General features: G+C 47.8%; 11 protein-coding genes across 11 annotated transcripts; 6 read left to right on the top strand and 5 right to left on the bottom strand.

Moving 5' to 3' along the window:
- Positions 1 to 40: 40 nt before the first annotated feature.
- On the top strand, positions 41 to 2,485 carry CANTADRAFT_68410 (uncharacterized protein; the record flags this gene model as incomplete). Its single annotated transcript, XM_020210981.1, has 2 exons — positions 41 to 106; positions 275 to 2,485. The coding sequence occupies 2 exons, from the start codon at positions 41 to 43 to the stop codon at positions 2,279 to 2,281; spliced, it is 2,073 nt and encodes a 690-aa protein (XP_020063913.1). The 3' UTR covers positions 2,282 to 2,485.
- A 579-nt stretch (positions 2,486 to 3,064) lies between these two features.
- On the bottom strand, positions 3,065 to 3,603 carry RPL37B (60S ribosomal protein eL37; the record flags this gene model as incomplete). The annotated part of the gene is made up of 2 exons (XM_020211778.1): positions 3,065 to 3,324; positions 3,597 to 3,603. 2 exons carry the CDS (start codon positions 3,601 to 3,603, stop codon positions 3,065 to 3,067), a joined length of 267 nt encoding a protein of 88 aa, XP_020063912.1.
- A 364-nt stretch (positions 3,604 to 3,967) lies between these two features.
- Positions 3,968 to 5,491, top strand: TOS4 (Tos4p; the record flags this gene model as incomplete). Its single annotated transcript, XM_020206867.1, has 1 exon — positions 3,968 to 5,491. One exon carries the CDS (start codon positions 3,968 to 3,970, stop codon positions 5,489 to 5,491), a length of 1,524 nt encoding a protein of 507 aa, XP_020063911.1.
- A 52-nt stretch (positions 5,492 to 5,543) lies between these two features.
- Positions 5,544 to 7,547, bottom strand: PRM1 (pheromone-regulated protein; the record flags this gene model as incomplete). The annotated part of the gene is made up of 1 exon (XM_020211063.1): positions 5,544 to 7,547. One exon carries the CDS (start codon positions 7,545 to 7,547, stop codon positions 5,544 to 5,546), a length of 2,004 nt encoding a protein of 667 aa, XP_020063910.1.
- A 585-nt stretch (positions 7,548 to 8,132) lies between these two features.
- SMT3 (SUMO family protein) lies at positions 8,133 to 8,414 on the top strand (the record flags this gene model as incomplete). The annotated part of the gene is made up of 1 exon (XM_020211773.1): positions 8,133 to 8,414. One exon carries the CDS (start codon positions 8,133 to 8,135, stop codon positions 8,412 to 8,414), a length of 282 nt encoding a protein of 93 aa, XP_020063909.1.
- Positions 8,415 to 8,942: 528 nt separating this feature from the next.
- CANTADRAFT_52782 (uncharacterized protein) lies at positions 8,943 to 9,272 on the top strand (the record flags this gene model as incomplete). Its single annotated transcript, XM_020210122.1, has 2 exons — positions 8,943 to 8,973; positions 9,100 to 9,272. 2 exons carry the CDS (start codon positions 8,943 to 8,945, stop codon positions 9,270 to 9,272), a joined length of 204 nt encoding a protein of 67 aa, XP_020063908.1.
- Positions 9,273 to 10,460: 1,188 nt separating this feature from the next.
- PSP1 (Psp1p) lies at positions 10,461 to 12,365 on the top strand (the record flags this gene model as incomplete). The annotated part of the gene is made up of 2 exons (XM_020208409.1): positions 10,461 to 10,871; positions 11,100 to 12,365. Coding segments are annotated over 2 exons (1,677 nt in total), but the record flags the coding sequence as incomplete, so codon positions are not given.
- A 944-nt stretch (positions 12,366 to 13,309) lies between these two features.
- On the bottom strand, positions 13,310 to 13,594 carry CANTADRAFT_36854 (uncharacterized protein; the record flags this gene model as incomplete). Its single annotated transcript, XM_020208701.1, has 1 exon — positions 13,310 to 13,594. A coding segment is annotated over one exon (285 nt), but the record flags the coding sequence as incomplete, so codon positions are not given.
- Positions 13,595 to 14,854: 1,260 nt separating this feature from the next.
- Positions 14,855 to 16,606, top strand: CANTADRAFT_91071 (mRNA splicing protein; the record flags this gene model as incomplete). The annotated part of the gene is made up of 1 exon (XM_020211772.1): positions 14,855 to 16,606. The coding sequence occupies one exon, from the start codon at positions 14,855 to 14,857 to the stop codon at positions 16,604 to 16,606; it is 1,752 nt and encodes a 583-aa protein (XP_020063905.1).
- A 715-nt stretch (positions 16,607 to 17,321) lies between these two features.
- CANTADRAFT_26727 (uncharacterized protein) lies at positions 17,322 to 18,791 on the bottom strand. Its single transcript, XM_020207860.1, has one exon. The coding sequence runs from the start codon at positions 18,444 to 18,446 to the stop codon at positions 17,412 to 17,414; it is 1,035 nt and encodes a 344-aa protein (XP_020063904.1). The 5' UTR covers positions 18,447 to 18,791; the 3' UTR covers positions 17,322 to 17,411.
- A 380-nt stretch (positions 18,792 to 19,171) lies between these two features.
- Positions 19,172 to 19,729, bottom strand: CANTADRAFT_7117 (uncharacterized protein; the record flags this gene model as incomplete). Its single annotated transcript, XM_020211062.1, has 1 exon — positions 19,172 to 19,729. The coding sequence occupies one exon, from the start codon at positions 19,727 to 19,729 to the stop codon at positions 19,172 to 19,174; it is 558 nt and encodes a 185-aa protein (XP_020063903.1).
- Between the last annotated feature and the right edge of the window lie 1,413 nt (positions 19,730 to 21,142).

The raw sequence follows: 21,142 nt of genomic DNA, 5'->3' as shown, positions 1-21,142 counted from the left end.
AATCGATGGTGGTGCCAGCTGCAACTGTGGATGTTGAGGCATGTCCAGCGACTTCGACGACGACGATGACGAGTTGTTGCAGGCGTTGATCACCGGCAAGGTCGACGTCAGCACCTACACCCAAAACCGGGAGCGAGAGCCCGAATTCCGGCTGCCTGGACCGGCTTCCAGTCGCGTGCCACCACAGCCATCCCAGCACCAGATCGCCACCACCGTGCCCAACAGCGCAGTTTCCAGCACCACGGCACCTGTGGACGCCGTTCCCGACGTCCAGGGCCAGTTGTACCGAGCAGATGGCGAAATTGCCATCTTGAGAGCCCAGTTGGTTCAGCTCCAGAACCAGAAACAACAGGAGCTCCTCCAATTGAAGGAAAGCTACGAGCAGACCAAAAAGAACAACGACGAACAGACGGCCCTACTCAAGCACGCAGTACAGCGGTTGGAGGACGAGAAGAAGTTCTTGAACAACGAGTTGCGGACCACGTCCTACTCCAAGCGCCGCAAGACCGCGTCTTCCAGCCAGGGAAAGCCCCTTCCACGCGACGACTGGGACCAGCTAGACTCGTCTGTGTCCAGCCTGGAGCCCCACCAAGTCTCTGTAAGCCTATCAACGCCTTCAGAGGCTCCAGCCCCGTCGCTTCAAATCGCACCCATGCCCCACAAAGTGATCAAGCTCCAGAACGAGTCGTCGGTGCTCATCGACCACTTGTGGAACTATTGCATCAGCGGAAGCTCGCGTACGTGCTTGGACTACTTGAGTAAGGTGTGTATAGACTTCGACTTGAAGGTGGAGGACCTCAAGATCGTCAAACGAACGGCCATTTCTTCGGGAATCACCGAATTCTTGATGATCAAAAAGAACATGCGGTTAGACGAGTTGGTCGAATCGTTCTGTGTGGTGCTCTTTGAGGTCATCGACAAATTGCTACTTGAACAGAAAATCCTAGCAGTTCCGTTCCTTATTGCGTTGATCCATTGTGCCATTTGCTACCGGCCAATTGCAGTCGGAAAGTCACTAATCGTGACTCTACTCGAAAAGCTAAAGAGGCAGACAGACCGATTGTCGTTTTTGGTGGACTCCAACTTGGACGAAGAGGATCTCATTAACTACCATGATGTCCCCAATCAAGTGATGGTGATAGAAAAATTCATTTTCATCTTTTTTGTCGACTTGATTGAGAAATTGGTCACATTTGCATCACTACACGATGAGCCGTTCGTGCGGCAGATATGGAAGGATGAAACCATCTCCACCGACTTGTTTGTGAAGTGTTTGCCAGAAAATACCGAACGATTCAAAAATTCGTCGCAGATCAACTTGGTCACGAACTATGTGGAGATGTTGATCTCCTCTATAACACCGTCTACCTTTGGATATAACCAGGGGAGAGGCGAAGTGTTGAACGATTTCAAAATCATGAATTCCTTGATCAAGATTTTTCTCATTGATATTTCACTCAAAGATGATTTTATGTTTTATGGATTGAATAGAATAATTGGAAACAATGCCGATTTCAAGAAAATCGACTCCATTATTCCTGTTGACGATGACTCCTTGAAGAACTACATCATACTTATTCCCCAGCCCATCCCAATGGATTTGCTAGACCAAAATACTCTGTCAGACTTCGAGGTGCAATCGTTGCATGAATTTCACTTATTGAACCTAAGGCTAAAGGTGGGCCAACTTATTGAGGCATACGTAGTGACCAAACAATCAGTGGACATATTGAAGCAGAAGGAATACTTCAAGTCCATCATCAGAATCATCGGGTTTGAGCAGATATATATCATGAGATCCCCCAGATCGAAGTATATCCGGTTACGCATACAGATCGTCTCGATACTAGTCAAGATCTTGAATTATCTAACACAAGACATCCGGGAAATCAATAATCTCATATATCCAGAGACCATGTATGAGATGTTTGTGGTCTTACTGAGAATAGCCTTTGGTTCTGATTCCTTGTCGATTGATGCCTACAAGTTATTAACAGAGATACGAAAGATGGGTATTAGAAAACCTGTTTTCAATGCATGGAGTGAATCCAAAGCACGGGAGTTGAACCACGTGAATTACCAGGATGTGGATGGTAAAGTTTTGGCAGATATTGAGAGTGACTTTGCCAATGGGTTTGAATTTCCCTACGAGATTGATACTGTAGAGTTGGCGAGAGAGATCTTGAACATATTTGTCACCCACGAAGAGGCTGATAACTTGTATTTTAATATGAATCCTAGCGAGGTTCAGAATTTTGATGAAATGGATTTGGTGGAATAGAATTGGTGAAATTGGAGGATATGAAGAAAAGGCAACTCCGGAAGATCTAAGTATAACGAATTGAACCTGCCAGGTGGTGGGTGAGATGGAATGAGAGATGGAATGAGTTAGGTTGGTTAGTAGATGTATACGATATACAGGTATATCCCAGCAATTGCGTAGTACACCAAGGTGACGAAACGCAGCATAATGTTCAACTGACTGACTGTAATTGACGTAGCTCGAGAGAGATCTTCATCATTTAATATAAATTTCAACAAGAACAAAACACGGCAACTTGGTCAAAAAGTCAGAAGTGGCCTCGGATGGAGAGTGCTCTTGGGGTTGAAACCCAATTGGGTTGAATTCTAAATGCTGAAGACTACGAGCATTTTATGATTTGAAGAACTCAAACAAGTTCCTGCTATATGCTGAGTGCTCTACTATTTGACAAAATACAAGAATAACTTTTCAAGAAAAGCATTGAAGAGAGTACAAGAAATCGGAGAAACCTTTAGACTTTCCCGACACTCTCTTCGTGCAACAAAAACTTTGGTTGCACTGAGTATTAGCAGGGACTCGAATATAGCAGACATTTCTCTTCGTGCTTCTGGTGATCAGATGACCGGCGTGATGAGTAGATAAGAATATGGCCATATAGCACGTTCCAAACGTAACCATTCCAACACTACGCATGGTATGATACATTGATCGTTGATTACTATAAACTACACAACGTACAGATTAAATTTATTACGCAACCAACTAATATGAAACAAGTGCATGCAACCGTTAACCATTGACTTAAGCGGATTGTGGCTTAGCAACACCGGTTTGGAAGTTGTTCTTGAATCTTCTAGAGACGTGCTTCAAGTAAGCCATTCTACCGGTACCGGTAGTTCTTCTTCTCTTAGCCTTGAGAGCCCAGTTGTGGGATCTCATCTTGGCAGCTGGGTAACCACAAGAAGCACATGTCTTCTTTTGGATGTGGAAAGAACGCTTACCACATCTGTTACACAAGGTGTGGGACTTGTTGTGACGTTTACCTAAAGATGGAGTACCTTCTGTAAAGGTGTTAGTATATGTTTTGCGATGGGAGAACGACTGGTGGTGCTGGACGACGCTTCTCGATGATGCTGGGGGAACAAGGAGGCCACAGTGTGGTGGGTGGCTTTTTGGCGGATTTTCACTGGTGGAGTGGTTTCTGATGGAATCTCATGTCGTGGAGCATGCTGCGCTTTGGCTGTTTCGTTCTATGGAGGCTGTGGACTCTGGACGTCATCTCCGGCGGCCATCCTGTCGTTCTCGGTGCAATGTTGCTATGATCCTCACGTACTACCCATGTTTGCTTATTCTTATTGTAGTAGTAAATTCAATGAAGAATAATTGATATAAAATTTTCACTCGCGGGAGTTGGTAGGTTGTGGGGGTGTGTGCAGGAGTCCCGTGCCGGGTGGTAGCGCGGGCTCGCAGGCAGGCGCCGGGAGGATGGGCGAAGGATTACCCGGACACAAACGCGCACGTGCCGTTGCACTCGCACACGTGCACAGGGCTGGTGCCCTGACACCCCCACCGCGTTTCGCGTACCGTGTTTGTTTACCTCAGACGTGACTACTACGTGACCTTCCTACGTGATTTACAGCCATTTCTTCTGCCATCACTTTGCCATCACTTCTTCTTCACCACACTCTTCCCTCCCAACCCGCCATGTCCAGCTACCAGTTCCCTCCCTCGTCTCCGTTGAGGAGCATCGATGACTACGACTCGCACCTGGCCAAGAACCCCCACGAAGAGTTGAGAGGAAGAGCAGCGTATCCCACTCCCAACCCTTCGTCGTCTCTCTTCAGATCATCCTCGCCAGTGGGCGAGTTGGCTGAGGGTGACGTCGAGGCTGTGCCAGCAGGTGTGCCTGGCAAGAAGGTGACGTTTGCGTTGACCAGTCCGTTCGCCAAAGTTAACATCAACTCCGACTTCAACGTGCTCAATCCTGACGCCTCGGTGTTGCGGGTGCCCTTGGTGGGCACCCAGAGCAAGATCACGGTGGGCAGGTCGTCCAAATCGTGTGACTTCTACTTTGGGTCCAGCGACAAGAACGTGTCGCGTCAGCACGTCTCGGTGTGCTACGACTCGGAACAGTTGGTGTTGACGTGCTTGGGCCGCAATGGGTTGGCTATCCGCATCCCTCGTCCCTGCTACGTGTTTGCCACCAACTCCAAGGACAACTACATCGTGACTGAGAACAGATCGGGGACTCCCCTCGACATCGAGGCGTTGCAACGTTCCCACAAGACCATCCGCATCGACGACAACCACACCGAGTTCACCCTCAACAGGCTGGAAACCATCACCCTCCCCCGCTTCAACAACATCTTGCTTGAAATTAACCAGCACATCATGTTGTTGAACCCCTACGACCTTGAAGAAGACTTGACCGACGACGAAATGCCTACCTTGATCTCCAGATCCGCCTCCCCAGAGGCCCTACCAGTGGTGACCCCTGTCAAGGCCCCCATAGAGCACTTTCCCCAGCCTAGAACTCCGTTCAAGAATGACGCCAAAAAAGAAGAGTTGACGAAGTCCAACGAAATCACCCCCAGCAAGCCCCCAGTGATCAAGGCGGAGTCTATTCCAGTCCAATTGGAGATTCCACAGCCCAAACCTTCCAAAACTTTCAAGATCTTTGAGGACCAACCTGCTACCGAAGAACGTGCAGCCCCCATCATGAGACAGTCGACTCCATTAAATGACAAGTCGAATACCTTCAGCAACCCTACTACCCCCAAGAGAAAAGCACAGTCAGAAGAGCCACCTAAGCAAAGAAAGAAGAAGATACAAGAGAGCCAAAAGGTCGAGATAAATCAAGAATGGGTGGAAGGTTTGGAGAACGTCTCTGAGATCAATAACATTTTGATCAATCACTTAGCCTTCTCACGTCTTTCATCGACGCCAGGATCTTTCCTTAAGACTATAAGTGCCTTGACTTCAAACTTGACCTTGAGACAAATACGGGTACTCTTGCACAACATCGAATGTATTGGGGTTATCTACAGACAAGGAAAGGACGCTGCAGGCAAGCCGTTGGAAGAAGAATATTACTACATGCCAGAGAATGACAGCGACTCCCACAGAACCGGCTTGGTCTCCAGCATTAAGGGCAGTACCGGGTTAAGATCTTGCAGAAGAACCCACAAACAATACTACTGGAAAAAACCTGCCCCAATCAAGAAGTAATCTTGTTCTATTCTCTGTATACTAGTTTCAATTAATCATTTCATTCTAATTTCTAGTGATTGTAGGTTCTCACCGTGCTCGATGTACGAGTAGGGAACTCGACGTGAGACGAACCATAGATGCTGGAGCTGCGGACGCATGGATCCAAGTCCTTTTCATCTTCCAGGTATTTCTTTGGCAGTTTGGATTCTTCATAGGGGTTGCAAAATGGGTATCCGTACGATTGCCTTTCTTTCAATGTGAGTGGCTTAGGGTCGCCTATTGTGGCCGGATCTACCATAAATTTATCACGAACGGAAGATATAGTAGAGCCACTATTCCGTGACAGATAATGCTTAAAGAGAAGTATGGAGATTCCAGTGATGATTTGTATTACCCACAAACCGCAAAGGCCAATTGAAACGTACAACTCCCACCGTAGAGTATTCTTGTATGACAGTTCAATGCTCCGCAAGCCATCTTGGGCCATAGGCATCACATTTTTGGAGGTGATCAAATTTTCAATTTGAGTCTCGAGACCTTCATCGACGAGGGGAATGGCTATTTTGAGGTTCTTGTTGAGCCAGGTTATTCCATTTTCAATTTTTTCGACCTTACGGCCCAAAGTACAATACACGATGGTGTTGATAGGACCCGAGAGTGGAGTTCTTCCGAACATGTCGTTGACGGTCCTGTTCAAGTTGGCCATGAACGTAACGAGAGTGGAATTCAAACTGGTGGAAACGTTGTGGATGTGCCCGAAAAGCTCTTCATTGAGGATCAACTCTTGCGCTGCTATGTACTTGTTGGTATCTGCAATGAAGGCTTTGGAAACATCGACGGTTGAGTTGGTACTTGTAGGTTTGGGATCGAGTGGTTGCTTGATCGCATCCACAAATATACGCAAAAGCATCCACTGCGAGAGCACCGCGATCAATCCGGTAAACCCCATCATTAGGACTACCCTGGAGTAAACAGAAGTGATGTAGTTGATCAACCAAATGGTGCTGGTACGCCTCAAACCGGCAAACTTATGAAGGTAATAGAGAAGCGGGTTTTCGTAGCGGTTCAACACATTCAACATCACTACCGGGGAAACATGAGAATCCTCCAACTCATCCATCAACCTGGCCTCTCTTCTCCAGGCCCTGACGTGGGTGTAGGCCAAAGGAAGGCACACTACTACAGCAGCAGCAACAATACCAAATAGGATTTTTTTCGCAGCCAAATCCACGTCTTTGTGTAATTGGCTAACCGTGTCAGCTATACGGCTGGAACAGGCCCCGTTGGGCATCACAGGAAGGGACTCGTTGCCGAGGAGCTGTCTGGAGCTATCCAAGCTGGAGTTGAAAGACGACTCACCAAGTTTGCGGCTAACAAGGTCAAAGGGAGATGCAATGAGGACAGAAGTTGTGTTTTGCAACTGGTCAAACGTTGGCACGGTGGAGTTGCGGAACTCCTCGATGCTGGAAAGCACAGAAGTGGGGATCGAGAGCTTCCTCAATGCTCCGATAGAGAGCTTGATTTTGTCCTCATACTGGGTGGTGGTGGGGTCTTTGCCTGTGAAGAACGCCTTGATCTTGTCCAAACTGGACACCAACGTCTGGATGACGGCTGAGAGCCCGTCCAAGCCGTCCTGAATGTCATGAGTGACATCCACAATGGTCGAATTGACCATGACTATCACATTCTTCGAGGTGTCAACTGCGAAATTGGCGGTGCCACTCACGGCTGCGTTCAAGAGACAGGTATAGGTTCCGAGGAAGAGCTCCACATAGAACAACACCAAGTGCTTTACCGTAGACACGAGCGCCTGTATAAGTACCAAGTAGCTGTACCGAGCCTTGGAGAGGTTATCGAGGATGTAGCTGTTGATAAGCAGCGAAACTTTGCCAGGATACTCGTTGGCCAATTTGTCACACTCATTCTGGAGAGCAACCGCATCAATGTTGGCGAGAACTGCTCGCTTGAAGAGATAGACCTTGATGGCCACCAACGCTAGCACAAGGGAGTACTTGTTCAAGTAGACCTGGGACAACGTCTCGAGAGGCGAGAGATATTGTTTGGATGGAGGCATGGGTGGAGTACGAGCAGAGGTATAGGCACATACCATAAACCGGTAAATTGGAAGGGACGAGAGGTATCACTGCTGTGTCTATCAATTTTATTAGTTTACGATGAAGTAAGTGCGGTGTACGAAGAGTTTTCAAGGTGTTTGAGGTGGGCGTTTCAGACCAGTTTCAGAACTTCCACGAGAAAATGGGCCACTGCAAGCAATTCATTTTTTTGGTTAGTTTGTGCTGTGCTAGAAGTCTTACTTTGGGGCATGTTGCTACACCGGTTGGGATAGTTCTATCTTTTCTTTTCCTCTCGTTGTGTGAGGACATTTTCATGGACCGATTGCTGGAGTAGGGCGACATTGTCGCACTTGTGAATGGTGGCTAGCCAGCTTCCAGGAAAGGCCATGAAACGGGACAAAAGCAGGCTGACCACCCCCACACCCACTTACTGCCCCAGTTATTGTGGTCCCCATCACCGGTGGTGCCCCCGCCAAGGTGCTGATCCAGAGTGACCAGTGAAAGCGGGCGGCGCACGACCGGTCGTGTGCACGTCCGCGTCCACATAAAACTCCCTACGGCCATAAACAGTCCACCACCACAAGATGTCCGATTCCGAACAGCCTAAAGAAGAAAAGCCCGACAACACCCACATCAACTTGAAGGTGTCCGACGGATCTGCAGAGATCTTCTTCAAGATCAAGAGAACCACCCCCATGAGAAGACTTATGGAGGCGTTCTGCAAGAGACAGGGCAAGGACTTGAACAGCTTGAGATTCTTGATCGACGGAACCAGAGTGTCTCCCGACAACACCCCCGACGACTTGGAGTTGGAGGATGGCGACACCATCGAGGCCCATCGTGAGCAAACCGGTGGGTGTGCTTGAAGAGATGTATAATAGTCCAGTTGTTCATAGAGTCAATTGATGTGATAGACCGAGTGTGTGTAGCAAGCGTAGGGAGTAAGGGGAGAGAGAAGCCAACCGGGGGAGGGATAGGATGGTGGCGTAGTTCTGAGCCGAGGTTGCTTCGCTATTGAAGTTTCACTACCGAAGTTCAGCACTATGTAGTTCCACCAGATCTCACCACCACCAGATGTCTCGCCACCAGATGTCTCGCCACCAGCAAAACGGTTCATCCACCACCAGATGCTCGCCAGAAAACGCTCCACCGAGGCGTCCTGCCTGGCCATTCAGCCCCAGCCTTTTGTCGCCTGACCCCCACAAATTCATGTGAACAACAATCGCAACCCCGCTGAGTTCCGTCCTGCTGATGACTTATCGGCGGGGGTAGGAGTCCGAACCGATAATGACCGACCCCTCGGTAAATGTAGGGTCAGGATGAATGGATGCCGATAGGGGCATCGAGTATATAAGCAGGAACATTTCTGGCACCACAAGACAGACCCATACAAAATGTGCAAGTCAGAAATCTGTGGAATATGTCGTAAGTGATGGTAATTGGTAATTGGCCCCAGAATATTGCAGTAGAGGTCAGTGACCCTCCATAACTCAATACTCGGGAACCAACCAGACTGCGAGGACCGCCCTGCTCGAACACTACTAACCCCAGACCATAAATCATGGAGTGGATGTGGTCAGCATGTGGGCCTGGTGATGGACCCCACCCCCAAGAGCCTCTGGTGTACGTGTGAGCCCATTGACGTGAATGGCTCACAAATGGACCTTCTGGGGGTCAGCTACCCACCTCGTGCTGGAACCGGTTTTGCCAGAAAGAGTGTATAGTAATACAAGCTGTTTATGACAAGTGTAGAGAGGCAGCGAGCTGGCTCTGAGAAGAGGTTGGCTAGGCAGTTGGGGATGGATCTTGAGTTTCTCGTATTTTTAAGTCAATTTGAAGCAGATCACATTCGAGATCCATTGGCATTGGAGTTTCCAGGCAGTGCAGCACGAATGAGAGAAGCCACTGGAGGTAGTGTGACACTTATAGGAACATCTACATACAGACACTGCATAATTGACTCGAAATTCTCGAAGCGACTGAGGTAATCAGACTCTGGATTGACTCCAATGGTGACTCCATGGTTGACTCACCGGTTGACTCACTAGACACCCAGTAAAAACCACAATTTCTCTCCACTATTTACTCCGCTGGCTCCACTCTCTAATACAAATTCCCACCCTATAGTACAAATTCTACTCCATAATGAAAACACCCTAAAACCATAAGATTCTTCCGCACAGACTCGAAGACTTCCTCTCCCATGAGCCCGTTACTACCACCCCTTCCCTTGGCCCGACCACGTGAGTCCAGTGGCGCCAGTTCCACTTGCTGCGGCTACGTAATCCCAGTAGTAGCGCTGGCGCGACGTTGGTCCTTGCCCACGACATGCGACACGCTATGCTCCAGAAAAGTTTGAGAAACAGGATTGAGTGACTAACCCCAAATCCATCCTCTGCCACCAAGCCAAAAGCCTGCCATCACCACCCACCGCCTGTGACAATTCATTCTCGCATCCTCCCGTGCATCGATTGTCCCCCACGCCTTACTTGTCACCTCCCCCACGCCTTGCTTGTCAACTCCTCAGAACAGACGTGTCCGACAATCTAGACGCCCAGGCCATTTGTGATCGTGGAGACCCCAGAATAGACCACCACATCCCCTACGCGATGAGCTTCAACTACCCCGACTTCTTGAACTCGTCGGATCAGAGCCAGCTGTACAAACCGCCTCCGCAGGCTGGCGCCAATGGCAGCGAGATCACCATACAGCCTCCTGGCGTTGCTGCCAGCCAGCAAAGGCGTCCACTGCAGCTGCAGCCAAAGCTGCAGCCACAGGGCCAGGAAGATGGCCAATTCAACAGCATTCTCTTCAACAAGTTGTCCAGCTTGGAGAGCGACAACGCCAGCAAGTCCCCGACCTCGGGACCCGTCAATGACTTCTTGATTGCAGGCCAGTTCTACGGCAACAAGGACTCGTTCAACTTGCCCTTGGAGTTGCAGGGCGGAATCGGCAACATCTCGTCCAGGAGACCCAGCTACGCTGCCGAGTCGTTCACCAGATCCAACTTCCCGCCATTGATCAACAATCCCCTGCTCAACGTGGACCAGTCGCCCCAAGTGGGTCCCACAAAGGGCTCGTCCTTCTTCGGTGCCAACCAGAGCCCCAGCAAGCCGGTGTCGGCACCTCACAATCCTTCCAAGAACTTGTCCTCATACGCCATGTTGAATAACTACAATCAAAACTTCAATTTTGACCAGTTAAACGACAACTTTGCCAACTTCAACTTGAATTCCAACTTCAACGACTTCCAGGCCAGACGACCAAGTCAATTGGTCGATTTCCAGCAGCCCCAATTCTCGCCACACCTTCAGCAGCTGTTCGTTCCCCTGGCTTCGATTGGCGAGAACCAGACATTCATTCCTTCCCACTTGCAGCACCAGCAGCAACCGCAGCCCCAACAATCGCAACAACCTCAACCTCAAAACCAACAACATCAACAACAATTCCTGTCCCAACAATCGCAGCAGCTGCAACCCGCCCAACACAATAAACAAGCTGCACACACCATGGGCCACCACATTCCAAACCTCCCTCAACAATCAAACCAGCAGTCTTTGGGACAAGCAAATCAGTACAACCAGGCAATCAAATTGGAGAACGGACTAGTTTTGAAGGACCAGTACATCATTGCTTCTCCTGACTTGAAGAGCCTTTACTCCAAGACTACCAAGTACTTCCAAGACCCTGAAATCACCAGTCAAATCCTCTCCCAGTTGTATCAACTATTGGCTGACCCAAGTGTGATAAAGATGATTACATTCATCAAAAACTTGAACAATTTAACATTCAATCATAAGATTCTTTGCCTTGTGATTAACAAGAATGGTAAGTTTGACTTGTTATCTTATCCAAACAACTCAAACATATTTTTACAAAAGGATGATCTTGTCATCGTAGACGGTGATAGAGGTAAGGACTCGGTAATGATAGTGGAACCTTTAGTCAATTTGAACTTTGCAATTCTCTTCAACTTCCTCAAAAAGTTGGAACATCTCAAGAGTTTAACTATAGAAGATGGGAATCAGCATGGCCATGGCCATGGCCAGAAATCCAATGGAACCCATTCAGCTTCTTTGAATGCTTCACAAATCATAAACTCTCACCCTGGCGAAGACAATGAATTTATCATCACTTTACCCACCAAGCAGGTATTAAGATTTGCCACACCAAAGGAAGTTCATAAAATCAGTGGCAAGTTCTTAGAGGAGAAGAAAGCCTTTATTACTTGTTTCAACAAGATTAAGGAATTGAATTTGGAGAAGGACCTCACGTTGATAAATGTTGAGTATCAGTCAGATTTTAAGAAATTGATTTTCTACTACTTCGCCAATTTTAAAAGAATTGATTTCAGGGGATTGATCAAGGAGTTGTTCAAGATTTACAAGACTAGAATCTGGTTATGTGCGGTCTTGCCTTACGATAGACCAGAGCTTTATATTAAAAAGAATGAAAGCTCAAAACCAAAAGGACAAGGCAAGGGAAAGACTGAAGAGAGTACCGCCAAATCGCAACCTCAAGCACAGAGCCAAGGTAACGAATCAGCAAATCGAATCCCAAGGGAGTATGACCTTAGCAATGATCAAATTTTAAATTTCCTGATTAACGAATTTGATCACTTATCAGAGCCTAATTACTTCCACCTGGTGAACTTATTGAATCTTCTTAAGTCGTTGTCTTCAGAGGTCGACGGTCACTTTTACGGTTTCAACACTGGTGGCAATAGGTCCTCTGTTGTTGGTTCTAGTGCACCATCCAACTCTGTTGGTGCGGATCGAAGCAAGATTTTACCTAGCTTCAACCCATTTGGCGATAGCGGTTGAAGAAGGAAGCATTAGGGCTCCGTTTTTGTTTTCTTGACGCTGAATGGTTTTCAATAGATCACAACATGGTATGTTTGGAAAATTAATAGAATGTCATAAATTATAAAAGCCACTCAACAAATAGTATGATTGAGCCTACTAGAGCAACAAAATTATCCATTTTTTTACTGAACCAGTCAGGCTACAGAGGTCAGGTTCCTTTTTTTTACAATAACGTTTCCCCGTTGGTTATAAAGCATCTTTACACTTCTACTTATGATGTTATGATTTTTTCTTTAGACTATACTACCGTACACTGGATAGAGTAGTACGCAAAATTCTTGGAGCTTCCTTGATACTCTTTATTATATTTATGTCTTTAAAATGCCAGTTGATTGTCGTGAATGTGAAACGGTGTAGTTTCCCCACATTATGTATGGTGGCCGTTATGGTGGTCGCACTACTGGGGTCGTGCTGTCAAAGTTGCAGCCACCAATTTTTTAGGATCGAAGATGTACTTATCAAACTAGTAGGGTCAATATACAAGCGGAATGTCTACGTGACATGCGTCGCCGAGAAGTGAAAAATTGTATCAAATAATTGTAGCAAAGTCTTTAGATCAATGCGACAACAATAGCCCCAAGAGCAGCACCAACTGGGGCAGCCATGTGGAGGGCATTATTTTCCCAAGTTTGGACAGGAACAGTATGGTTGGAAGCAACAGCAAGTTGGGAGACAGATCCTGGGGCAGTAGTGAGTGTGGCAACTGGGACACCAGAAGAAGGAGGGGGAGATGAAACCGCAGGGGCTGAAGACACTGGGGCCGAGGAAGCTGGTGCACTAGAAGATTCTGGGGCAGCAGAGGAAACTGGGGCAGCAGATGGTGACTCGGTAGGCACTTCGGTGGAGGAAGCAGCAGGCTGGGTAGTGGTTGGAGCAGCGACTTCCAACCTGGAAGCCCATGGCAATTGGGACGCAAAGGATTCTAATTGAGCGACGTTGATGTTCTCAGAATCAATCAAAGTGGTGTAGGAGTCATCGGTGTAGGTTTGGACCTTCCTGGCCAACTTAAGGAACTCGCTTGGAACGTCGACAGTTGCGGTACCATAGAAGTCAAGATAATCGTCTTGGTGAGCCTTGGCGTCATTGACCAACTTGGTAATAAATTCAACGTCTTGAGCATCAGCGGCCCTGGCGGAGGCGACAGCGAAGAGAGCAGCAGCTAATAATTGGGTGTATTGCATTATTAAAGGAGTGGATCTGAGAGTGGGTTGTTTGAGTGTTTGAGTGTAATGAAACTCCAGATGGTGGATTATTCACCCTTATTTATATCTGTGACTAGAGCTAGCATCAAAATACCAGCCCAGGAGGTATCAATGGCTTGCCAGCAATTTAGGAACAGAAACCAACAAACAGTTAAAATAACCAGCACTGGACCATAATGCACCCTAAAGTTGAGTACTTGACACTTTCTGCTTTATTACCACGGTATCCACAGTTGCTAAATGCACTTGCTGGAGCATTACAATCTTTTGTCGAGGTTTTTCCAGCCAGCCAGGAAGGAGAACAATACCGATCAGAATAGTATGATCTTGTCCGTGATGAGATCTTATCAGGAGCCAGCCTTCCTGTAGCTGATTTCTGGTGCAACAAAGCGATAACAACACCCACCAACCCCAGTGGGCATCCAAGATGTTGTTTGGTGTTGATTGTTAATAGAAACAATCATCATGAGCGATGGGTAGAACAATGCACTAAACAAAGAGCCATCACAGAGGTCAGATTTGTCAATCATGCCTCTTTGTGTAGTCAACAATACAGGTCTCTCTGAGCCAGCTTGGTACTGTCATATATTGTTTTGGTGTGGGGAACTCTGTCCATCGGGTTATTTCCAATTGGGTAAAGTAATGGCAAGGGTTCTTTATTCAAGAAATATGAAAAATACCAAAAAATAGTCAAAAGAAGATGAGAAATTTGACAGCACAACTCAGGTACACAGAGGAAAGAGTATCACCAGGGAGCACCTGCTACACTCACTGACTAGCTACCACCACTAGACTGAGTTATTATGTATGATTACTACTGTTATGCTTATGGGGTAGCGCGACTGCACACAGACAGTCTATTCTACCTCTATTCTACCCCAGTAATTTAATAAGTGTTTGGAGTACTAAGAATCAAACTTCAATCCCTCAAGACTTATTCGGGCAGTAGGTGTCCTGGAGTGATCAGGGTCTCTTTCATCTCGAGTATCTGTTAAAATAAATAGCAACGCAGAAAACGTTTTTTTGGACCAGGGTTATTGATGGCATTAACGACTTAGATGGTGGGAATAATTACTACTTTTGCACATACCATCAACTAGCCACAGTTACACCCACCACAGTCAAGGCCCTGCCTTCTTTAATAAATACTGGAAGTTCCTCTCATGGAACTTTTCATTGTATGTCACGTGACACTCTATCCATAACCAGCAGCTCATCCCACAAATCAACTCCACAACGATGGGTCCACGGCCAGTATCGGTAGAAGCTCTTCTCAGCAATGGATCCAGCACGGAAACATCCAAACCTCGATTTCTAGGCAAGCTGGAAAGAGCACGACTCGCAAAACTCAAGCTAGAGCAACAGGAAAAGAAGAAGCGATTGGAGACATTGGCAAAGAGACGGCCACTTGGGGACAAAATCGACCACGAAGAGGAGCAAGAAACGAACCAATCGCAGAACCAGAGGAAGAAGGCAAAAAAAGCGGCTCATCGCTTCAATTTTGACTGGAAAGAAGACGAAGACACCTCAGCCAACTACGAACCGTTGTTGGAGGTTTCCCAACCTGAAAACGAGCTTGAGCTTGATCTTGTGCTGGAGAAGCACTGGTCAGCCAAAGAATTAGAGGAAATGACGGCTCGTGACTGGAGAATCTTCCGTGAAGACTACAACATCACCTCCAAGGGAGGCGATATCGACCATCCGTTGCGGGACTGGAACGAGGCCAAAATCCCTGCAAAACTCACCAATACCATCGTAAAAACGTTGGGCTACCAGTATCCAACACCCATCCAACGTGCGGCTATCCCTGTGGCCCTCAACCACAGAGATATCGTGGGAATCGCAGAGACAGGCTCGGGTAAAACGTTGGCTTTCTTGATCCCGTTGTTAGCATACATTCTCTCAATCGACCCGAACTACCTCGAGTACGAGCACCAGCAGGACAGCAACTACAACCAGCCGTTGGGATTAATTTTGGCACCTACAAGAGAATTGGCACTCCAGATCACCAAAGAGGCCCAGAAGTTCTGTGTCCATTTGGGCCTCAACGTCGTCAGTATCATCGGAGGCCACCAGTACGAAGAGACAGTCCATTCTGTCCAGAACGGTGTCCACATTGTGGTAGGTACTCCTGGAAGATTGGTGGACTCCATCGAAAGAAACATCATCGGATTGAAACGGTGCTATTATCTTATTATGGACGAGGCCGACAGAATGATCGATATGGGGTTCGAAAAGCCGCTCCAGTCCATCATGGATGCATTACCTAGTACTGAGCACTTGAACAGCACTATAGACTCGAGAATCTTCTACTTGAAGAAGAGAGTAACCCTCATGTTCACAGCAACCATCTCTCCTCCAATCGAGAAGATTACAAAGAGCTACCTCACAAAGCCAGGGTATCTATCTATCGGCAGTGCGGGTGAAGCTGTCGACAACATCGAGCAAGAATTCGAGTACTTGGGATCCTCTGAGGTGGACGACAGCGACGACAACCCCAGATTCGATAAGTTGGCCAAGCTTATCAAAAAGCACGATAGAGATTTTGCCGGAAATTATTCAGTTATTGTGTTTGCAAACTTCAAAAAGGTATGTGACACGTTAGCTTACAAACTAGGTCTCCAAGGCTACAAGGACAGCGTGGTTTTGCATGGTTCCAAATCGCAAGAAGCCCGTGAGCAGTCTATCGAAAGCTTCAGGACAAAAAAGGCTAGAATATTGATCGCCACAGACGTTGCTGCTAGAGGTATAGATATTCCCAACGTCACATTGGTAGTGAACTTCCAGATGCCCAACAAATTCGACGAATATGTGCACAGAATCGGAAGAACAGGTAGAGCTGGAAATGCTGGTCTTAGTTACTCTTTTGTGGACGATTCCAATTCCGATTTATTGGTGGATTTGAAGAAGTTTCTAGTCAGGGGTAGGAAGAAGTGTCCCGACTGGTTGGTGAAGCACTCGTCCACCCAGAACCAAGTCTTGAGGGACTAGACTACAGGCATTTCAGGTAAATTCATGGACCGTGGTACGGATTGACGGAGCATAATGTGTAATAGAATACTCTAGTTTATGGCCTCCCAGGTGATAACCTAGTGAAAGGAGGTACAAATTTAATAATATACAATGGTAATGATTTATGGCACCGCAGGAAGCTTGTTGTACTTGATTAAGTTTTGTAATGTCAACTTCAATGTCTACCGATGAATAAGGTCTAACATTGACTTTTGCTAATCACACTCCTTAAGAATCTTATCGATTTTCGTCACCATTCTTCCTTTTAGTGCAATGTATTAGCTTGGTGTCTATTCTTTTTTAAGCACGCAGAACTTAGAAGATTTCTTACACTGAAATGTAAGCTAAGTTGCAAGATGTCAGGGGAGTATTGAAGATAGGCTGAATCCTTTTCACGCGAATTATGGGACTTGGTTTGGATTTTCAAGGTAGGCAATGGGTTATTTTTGGGTTCCGGTCTGGGATTTTTCTCAATTTCAACAAATAGACAATTTATGATGGCCTCAGGAAATTCCAGGAAGATGCAATAATCTGTTTTATGAAGCAGACGCTATTCACAATGTTCGGAGGTAGTAAGGATGTTACATAAGCCCTTTTCCGGGTACATCACTCGATTAAGACTCGATAGTCTCATGTGAAAGGTTCCCAGTTTGACATAATTAATCCAGTTTACAAATTGACTCCTAGATCACTGCTATGATGTGATTATTTCATTTAAATGAAATTGGATACAATTACCTCTATTGTGACACCAAGGACACCTTCTTCATTTCATAATCATTAGCTAGTCTTCCTCCTCATCGCTTGAATACCCTGCTATCAAAGTGGTGCTCTGGACCGTCTTTTCCTTTTCCTTCTTCGCTTTCAACTTGGCCAAAGTTGACAACGAGTTCAGGCTGAAACTGATGCCTTTCGCGTGGGGAATTTGTGGGGCGAATTCTATGGCTTTCGTTTCTGAAGTATTCTTCTCTTCTACTTGCTCTTCCGGTTCCTCCACGGTGACCTTTTGCTTCTTTGGAGCAGGTTCATCGATTTGTGCTAGCAAGTTTTTGACGGTGCTCATGGCTATTTCCTCCATTCTGGCCTTTTCTTGCAATTGGGCCACAGGGTTCGGATCCTCGTTGGCCCACCGTATGTTCAAAACTTCCTTGCCATCGAGGGACTGGTTCTGCATGGCCTCCTTGGCAAACTGGGCCTCGGACTCCAACCGGAAAGTAACAAATGCACACGATTTGCCGTACAACGCTCGGATCTTCTCTATGGAACCAAACTCCTGGAAATGCTTTGTGAGGGTGTTTTCGATCGAGTCGCTCATGTGCAATCCTCCCACATATAAGGTTCTGTTGGTGGTGTTGAACGAGCCTACTCCGTCCATATCGTCTCTGTACTCGGCTGTCTTGTCTCTGCCGAAGCAGTCCTGGGTGGGCATGATGTAGTCGGTATCTCTGGGCAAACGGTGGTGGTACAGGCACTTTTTGCCTAGGTAACAGCATCCTCGAGCAAAGAACAAGCATATGGGCAGGTTGTTCTTTGCGGTGGTGTAGCCTGCGTCTTTGGCGATACTGACGCGGAACTTCAGCTTGGTGTAGCTTCTCAGTGACGAACTCTCGCCTCCGCCAGACCACTTGAGGTACCATATGTTGAAGACCGTGCCTGTTTGGGCAGGCTTGTCATCGGGGAAAGTGTCAGGATCTACCTGGACACGTGCTGGGCTTGCCATGGGATCTCTCTTAACAGGAGGTGCCGATGTGGATGTGGCCTGAACAGCTATGGAGGCGACAACATCGTGCCTCGAGGCCTTGTTGGAGGATGCCTTCATGGAGATGGTGGAGTACAGCTCGATGAGATTAATTTATGAGTTGATAAACCGCGAGCTGTATGCAGGAAATGCAACCATTTCCATTTACGATGGTGGCAAAAGAAGAAACACGAAGAGCACGTAGGGGAGGTGTGCGGAGAGAATGGATACATAGAAGAGTGTATTTAGCGTGGAAAAGGGGGTGTGTTGTTTTTGTATTCCAAAATTGCTCAATTACTGCAATTCACAATGTATACTACTTGTAAGTGATTAGTTCAGTCTGTCCATTTTATAAGGCATTTTGTGAGTGTAGAACCAGACAAGCATTTGCTTTGCAACAGGCATGACTTATGCAACCCCAGCTATGAAGAAGATGTGCTTTTTTACCTATTCCATCAGGATTCTCAGACTAGAGCCTTCACTATCCAACAGTATTGCAAATGCCATGACATGCCAGATGTTCTAGACCAGGATAATCGATGAAGTGATCCATCCATTCTAGTATTTCCTGATACCAGCTCTCAACCGGCAGACTGTAAATTCTAATCGAACAATTGTATTCCATTCATTGCTATGAGCGATATTCCAGAGATGGCGAGAACATCCTTTGCCAATTTCGCATCGATTCATCGAACTCTGAGCTACACCCATCAAAATCGAACCATTTATTCCAAGCTATTTAATCTTCAATGCACGGATGCCAGCGCAATGAACGGGAGAAGTGAAGACATGAACTTTTGCTGTGCTTACATAACGTTGAAGATGAAAGAAACACCCACAATTCCGGCAACAGCCACTGCCTTCTTCCAGGAGCCGGACTCGAAGTGAGCTGGCGAGGCACCGTTGGAGGCAGAAGAAGAAGCACTGGAGCTGCTGGAAGATCTGGCACTGCTGGAGGATCTGGAACCACCAGAAGTGGCAGAGCCGGAGGCAGAACCAGATCTGGAGGCAGATCTGGAGCCAGAGCCCGAGGCAGAGGCACTTCTGCTGGCAGAAGAAAGGGCAGAAGACAAGCCACTGACAGCAGAGGAGGTGGCAGAAGCAGCAGCACTGATGGCAGAAGAACCAGTACGGGAAACGAGGGAGTTGGCACCAGAAGTGGCAGCACCGGCCACGGAACCGGCACCAGAGGTGGCAACGCCAGCCACGGAAGCAGCACCAGAGGTGGCAACGCCAAAGACACTTTCAGCGCCAGAAGCACCGGTGTTGGCAGCACCAGCAATGGCAGAGGTGGCAGTGCCGATGGCACCGTCAACGGCAGAGGCAACGTCACTGACGGCGTAGTTGATAGCGTTCAAACCCATTGTAGTAGTAAGTGTGTGTATGTGGAAGGTGTGGATAGTGATCTGTGAGGAGATTACTGTGTGGAGGTGTCAAATGGCTCCAAAACGGATCCTTATATACTTTTCACTCCAAGCCAAATAAGGTTGGAGGCTGGTCCTGCAGGGTTGCGACCCCAATTCCACACAGCTGCGGACAGTAGTGACAATAGCACTGGGGCTGTGGATCACGCTAACGCGTTGGATGGGGTGCATAAGGCTTGCGGGCTATTTTTGGCGCAGCGAGACGGAGGGGAGTGCCAATGGCATCTGGAGACGAAGGCTAGTGGGTGAGCCAATGCGAGCAGAGCAGTGGTAGCAGCAGCACCAACACCATGGCTGTGCCTGGACGGTGACGTGACGTATTTTTGGATCACCAGCCCAATCGAGGCTGACGATGATCCCAGCCAGCCCTCCCAAACCCTTGCGTCCGCAGCTCCCCGGACCAGCAGTAATGACCTGCATGTGCGCCGACTTCGACAATGCGACACCGACAGATCTTTAGGGGTAGCGACACTGGCCCATCGGTGCGACCAGAACTGCCAAAAGTAAACAGCCACCAGCCAGCTCCATGGGTTAACGACACTGGTGGGCTTTAGTGGATGGGGCTCAGTTGACTAGTATCACCAGATCGAGAATTACGAATGAATGCTGGCTCCCCTGTGCTCGAAGTACTCGTCTGCCCTCTACGCGGTGGATGCTAGGGTTGTTGTTCCATGCATGCACGCCAAGTTTGCGGTGGAAACAGGTGCGATACAGGCGTGCTGCAAGGTACGCGACAGTCGGAGGACATACAGAGAGAGGCCATGACGAGGGCGAAGCTCGTCGAGCTGGACGAGCTGCTGGGGCGGGCCTACCAGCACTTGGCCAGGGTCTGAAGCCACTACCGGCTTAGCACTGTGGAGAAAATAGGGTTGTGCCAGGGGCCGCGCACGACCGCAAGCGTGACGGAATTTCACCCGCCATATATTTGCTGAGGGTGAGGTCTACATGCAGGCGGTGCCGAGGCCCTAGATCGAGATCCGCCAGTGCTCCCCGCGCATCCCACTTGCCCAATCGGGACAGGCGCTCCAAAACCACCTGAGGGGCCCACGCAAAATACTTCCCAATAAGGAATGCCCAACCGGCGGGTCCCCCAGCTTATCTTCACCACTCCAATATAAAGCACAGAATATCCATACTTCAGACTCCACAACATGTGCGGTAAAAACTCAACCAGCGGACCTTCTGCTTCCACCTCCAGCTCCGGCTCCAAGGGCTCTTCCAACTGCTGCGGCTCCACCTGCAAGTGTGGCTCTGCCTGTGCATGTGTTTCTTGTAACACCACCAAATTATAATTATAGCCAATAGCATAGCAATCAATAAGTACCACGAATAATGAATGATGTATATTCCTAC

This window comes from Suhomyces tanzawaensis (genome assembly GCF_001661415.1).
Source record: "Suhomyces tanzawaensis NRRL Y-17324 unplaced genomic scaffold CANTAscaffold_5, whole genome shotgun sequence".
Lineage (NCBI taxonomy): Eukaryota > Fungi > Ascomycota > Pichiomycetes > Serinales > Debaryomycetaceae > Suhomyces > Suhomyces tanzawaensis.
Note: the sequence above shows the minus strand (reverse complement) of the source record. Positions and strands in the feature narration are given on the sequence as shown.

What these genes read in the sequence shown, in the direction of transcription:
- CANTADRAFT_26727 (XM_020207860.1), bottom strand. Translation starts at nt 18,446, where the DNA reads ATGAAGGCATCCTCCAACAAGGCCTCGAGGCACGATGTTGTCGCCTCC.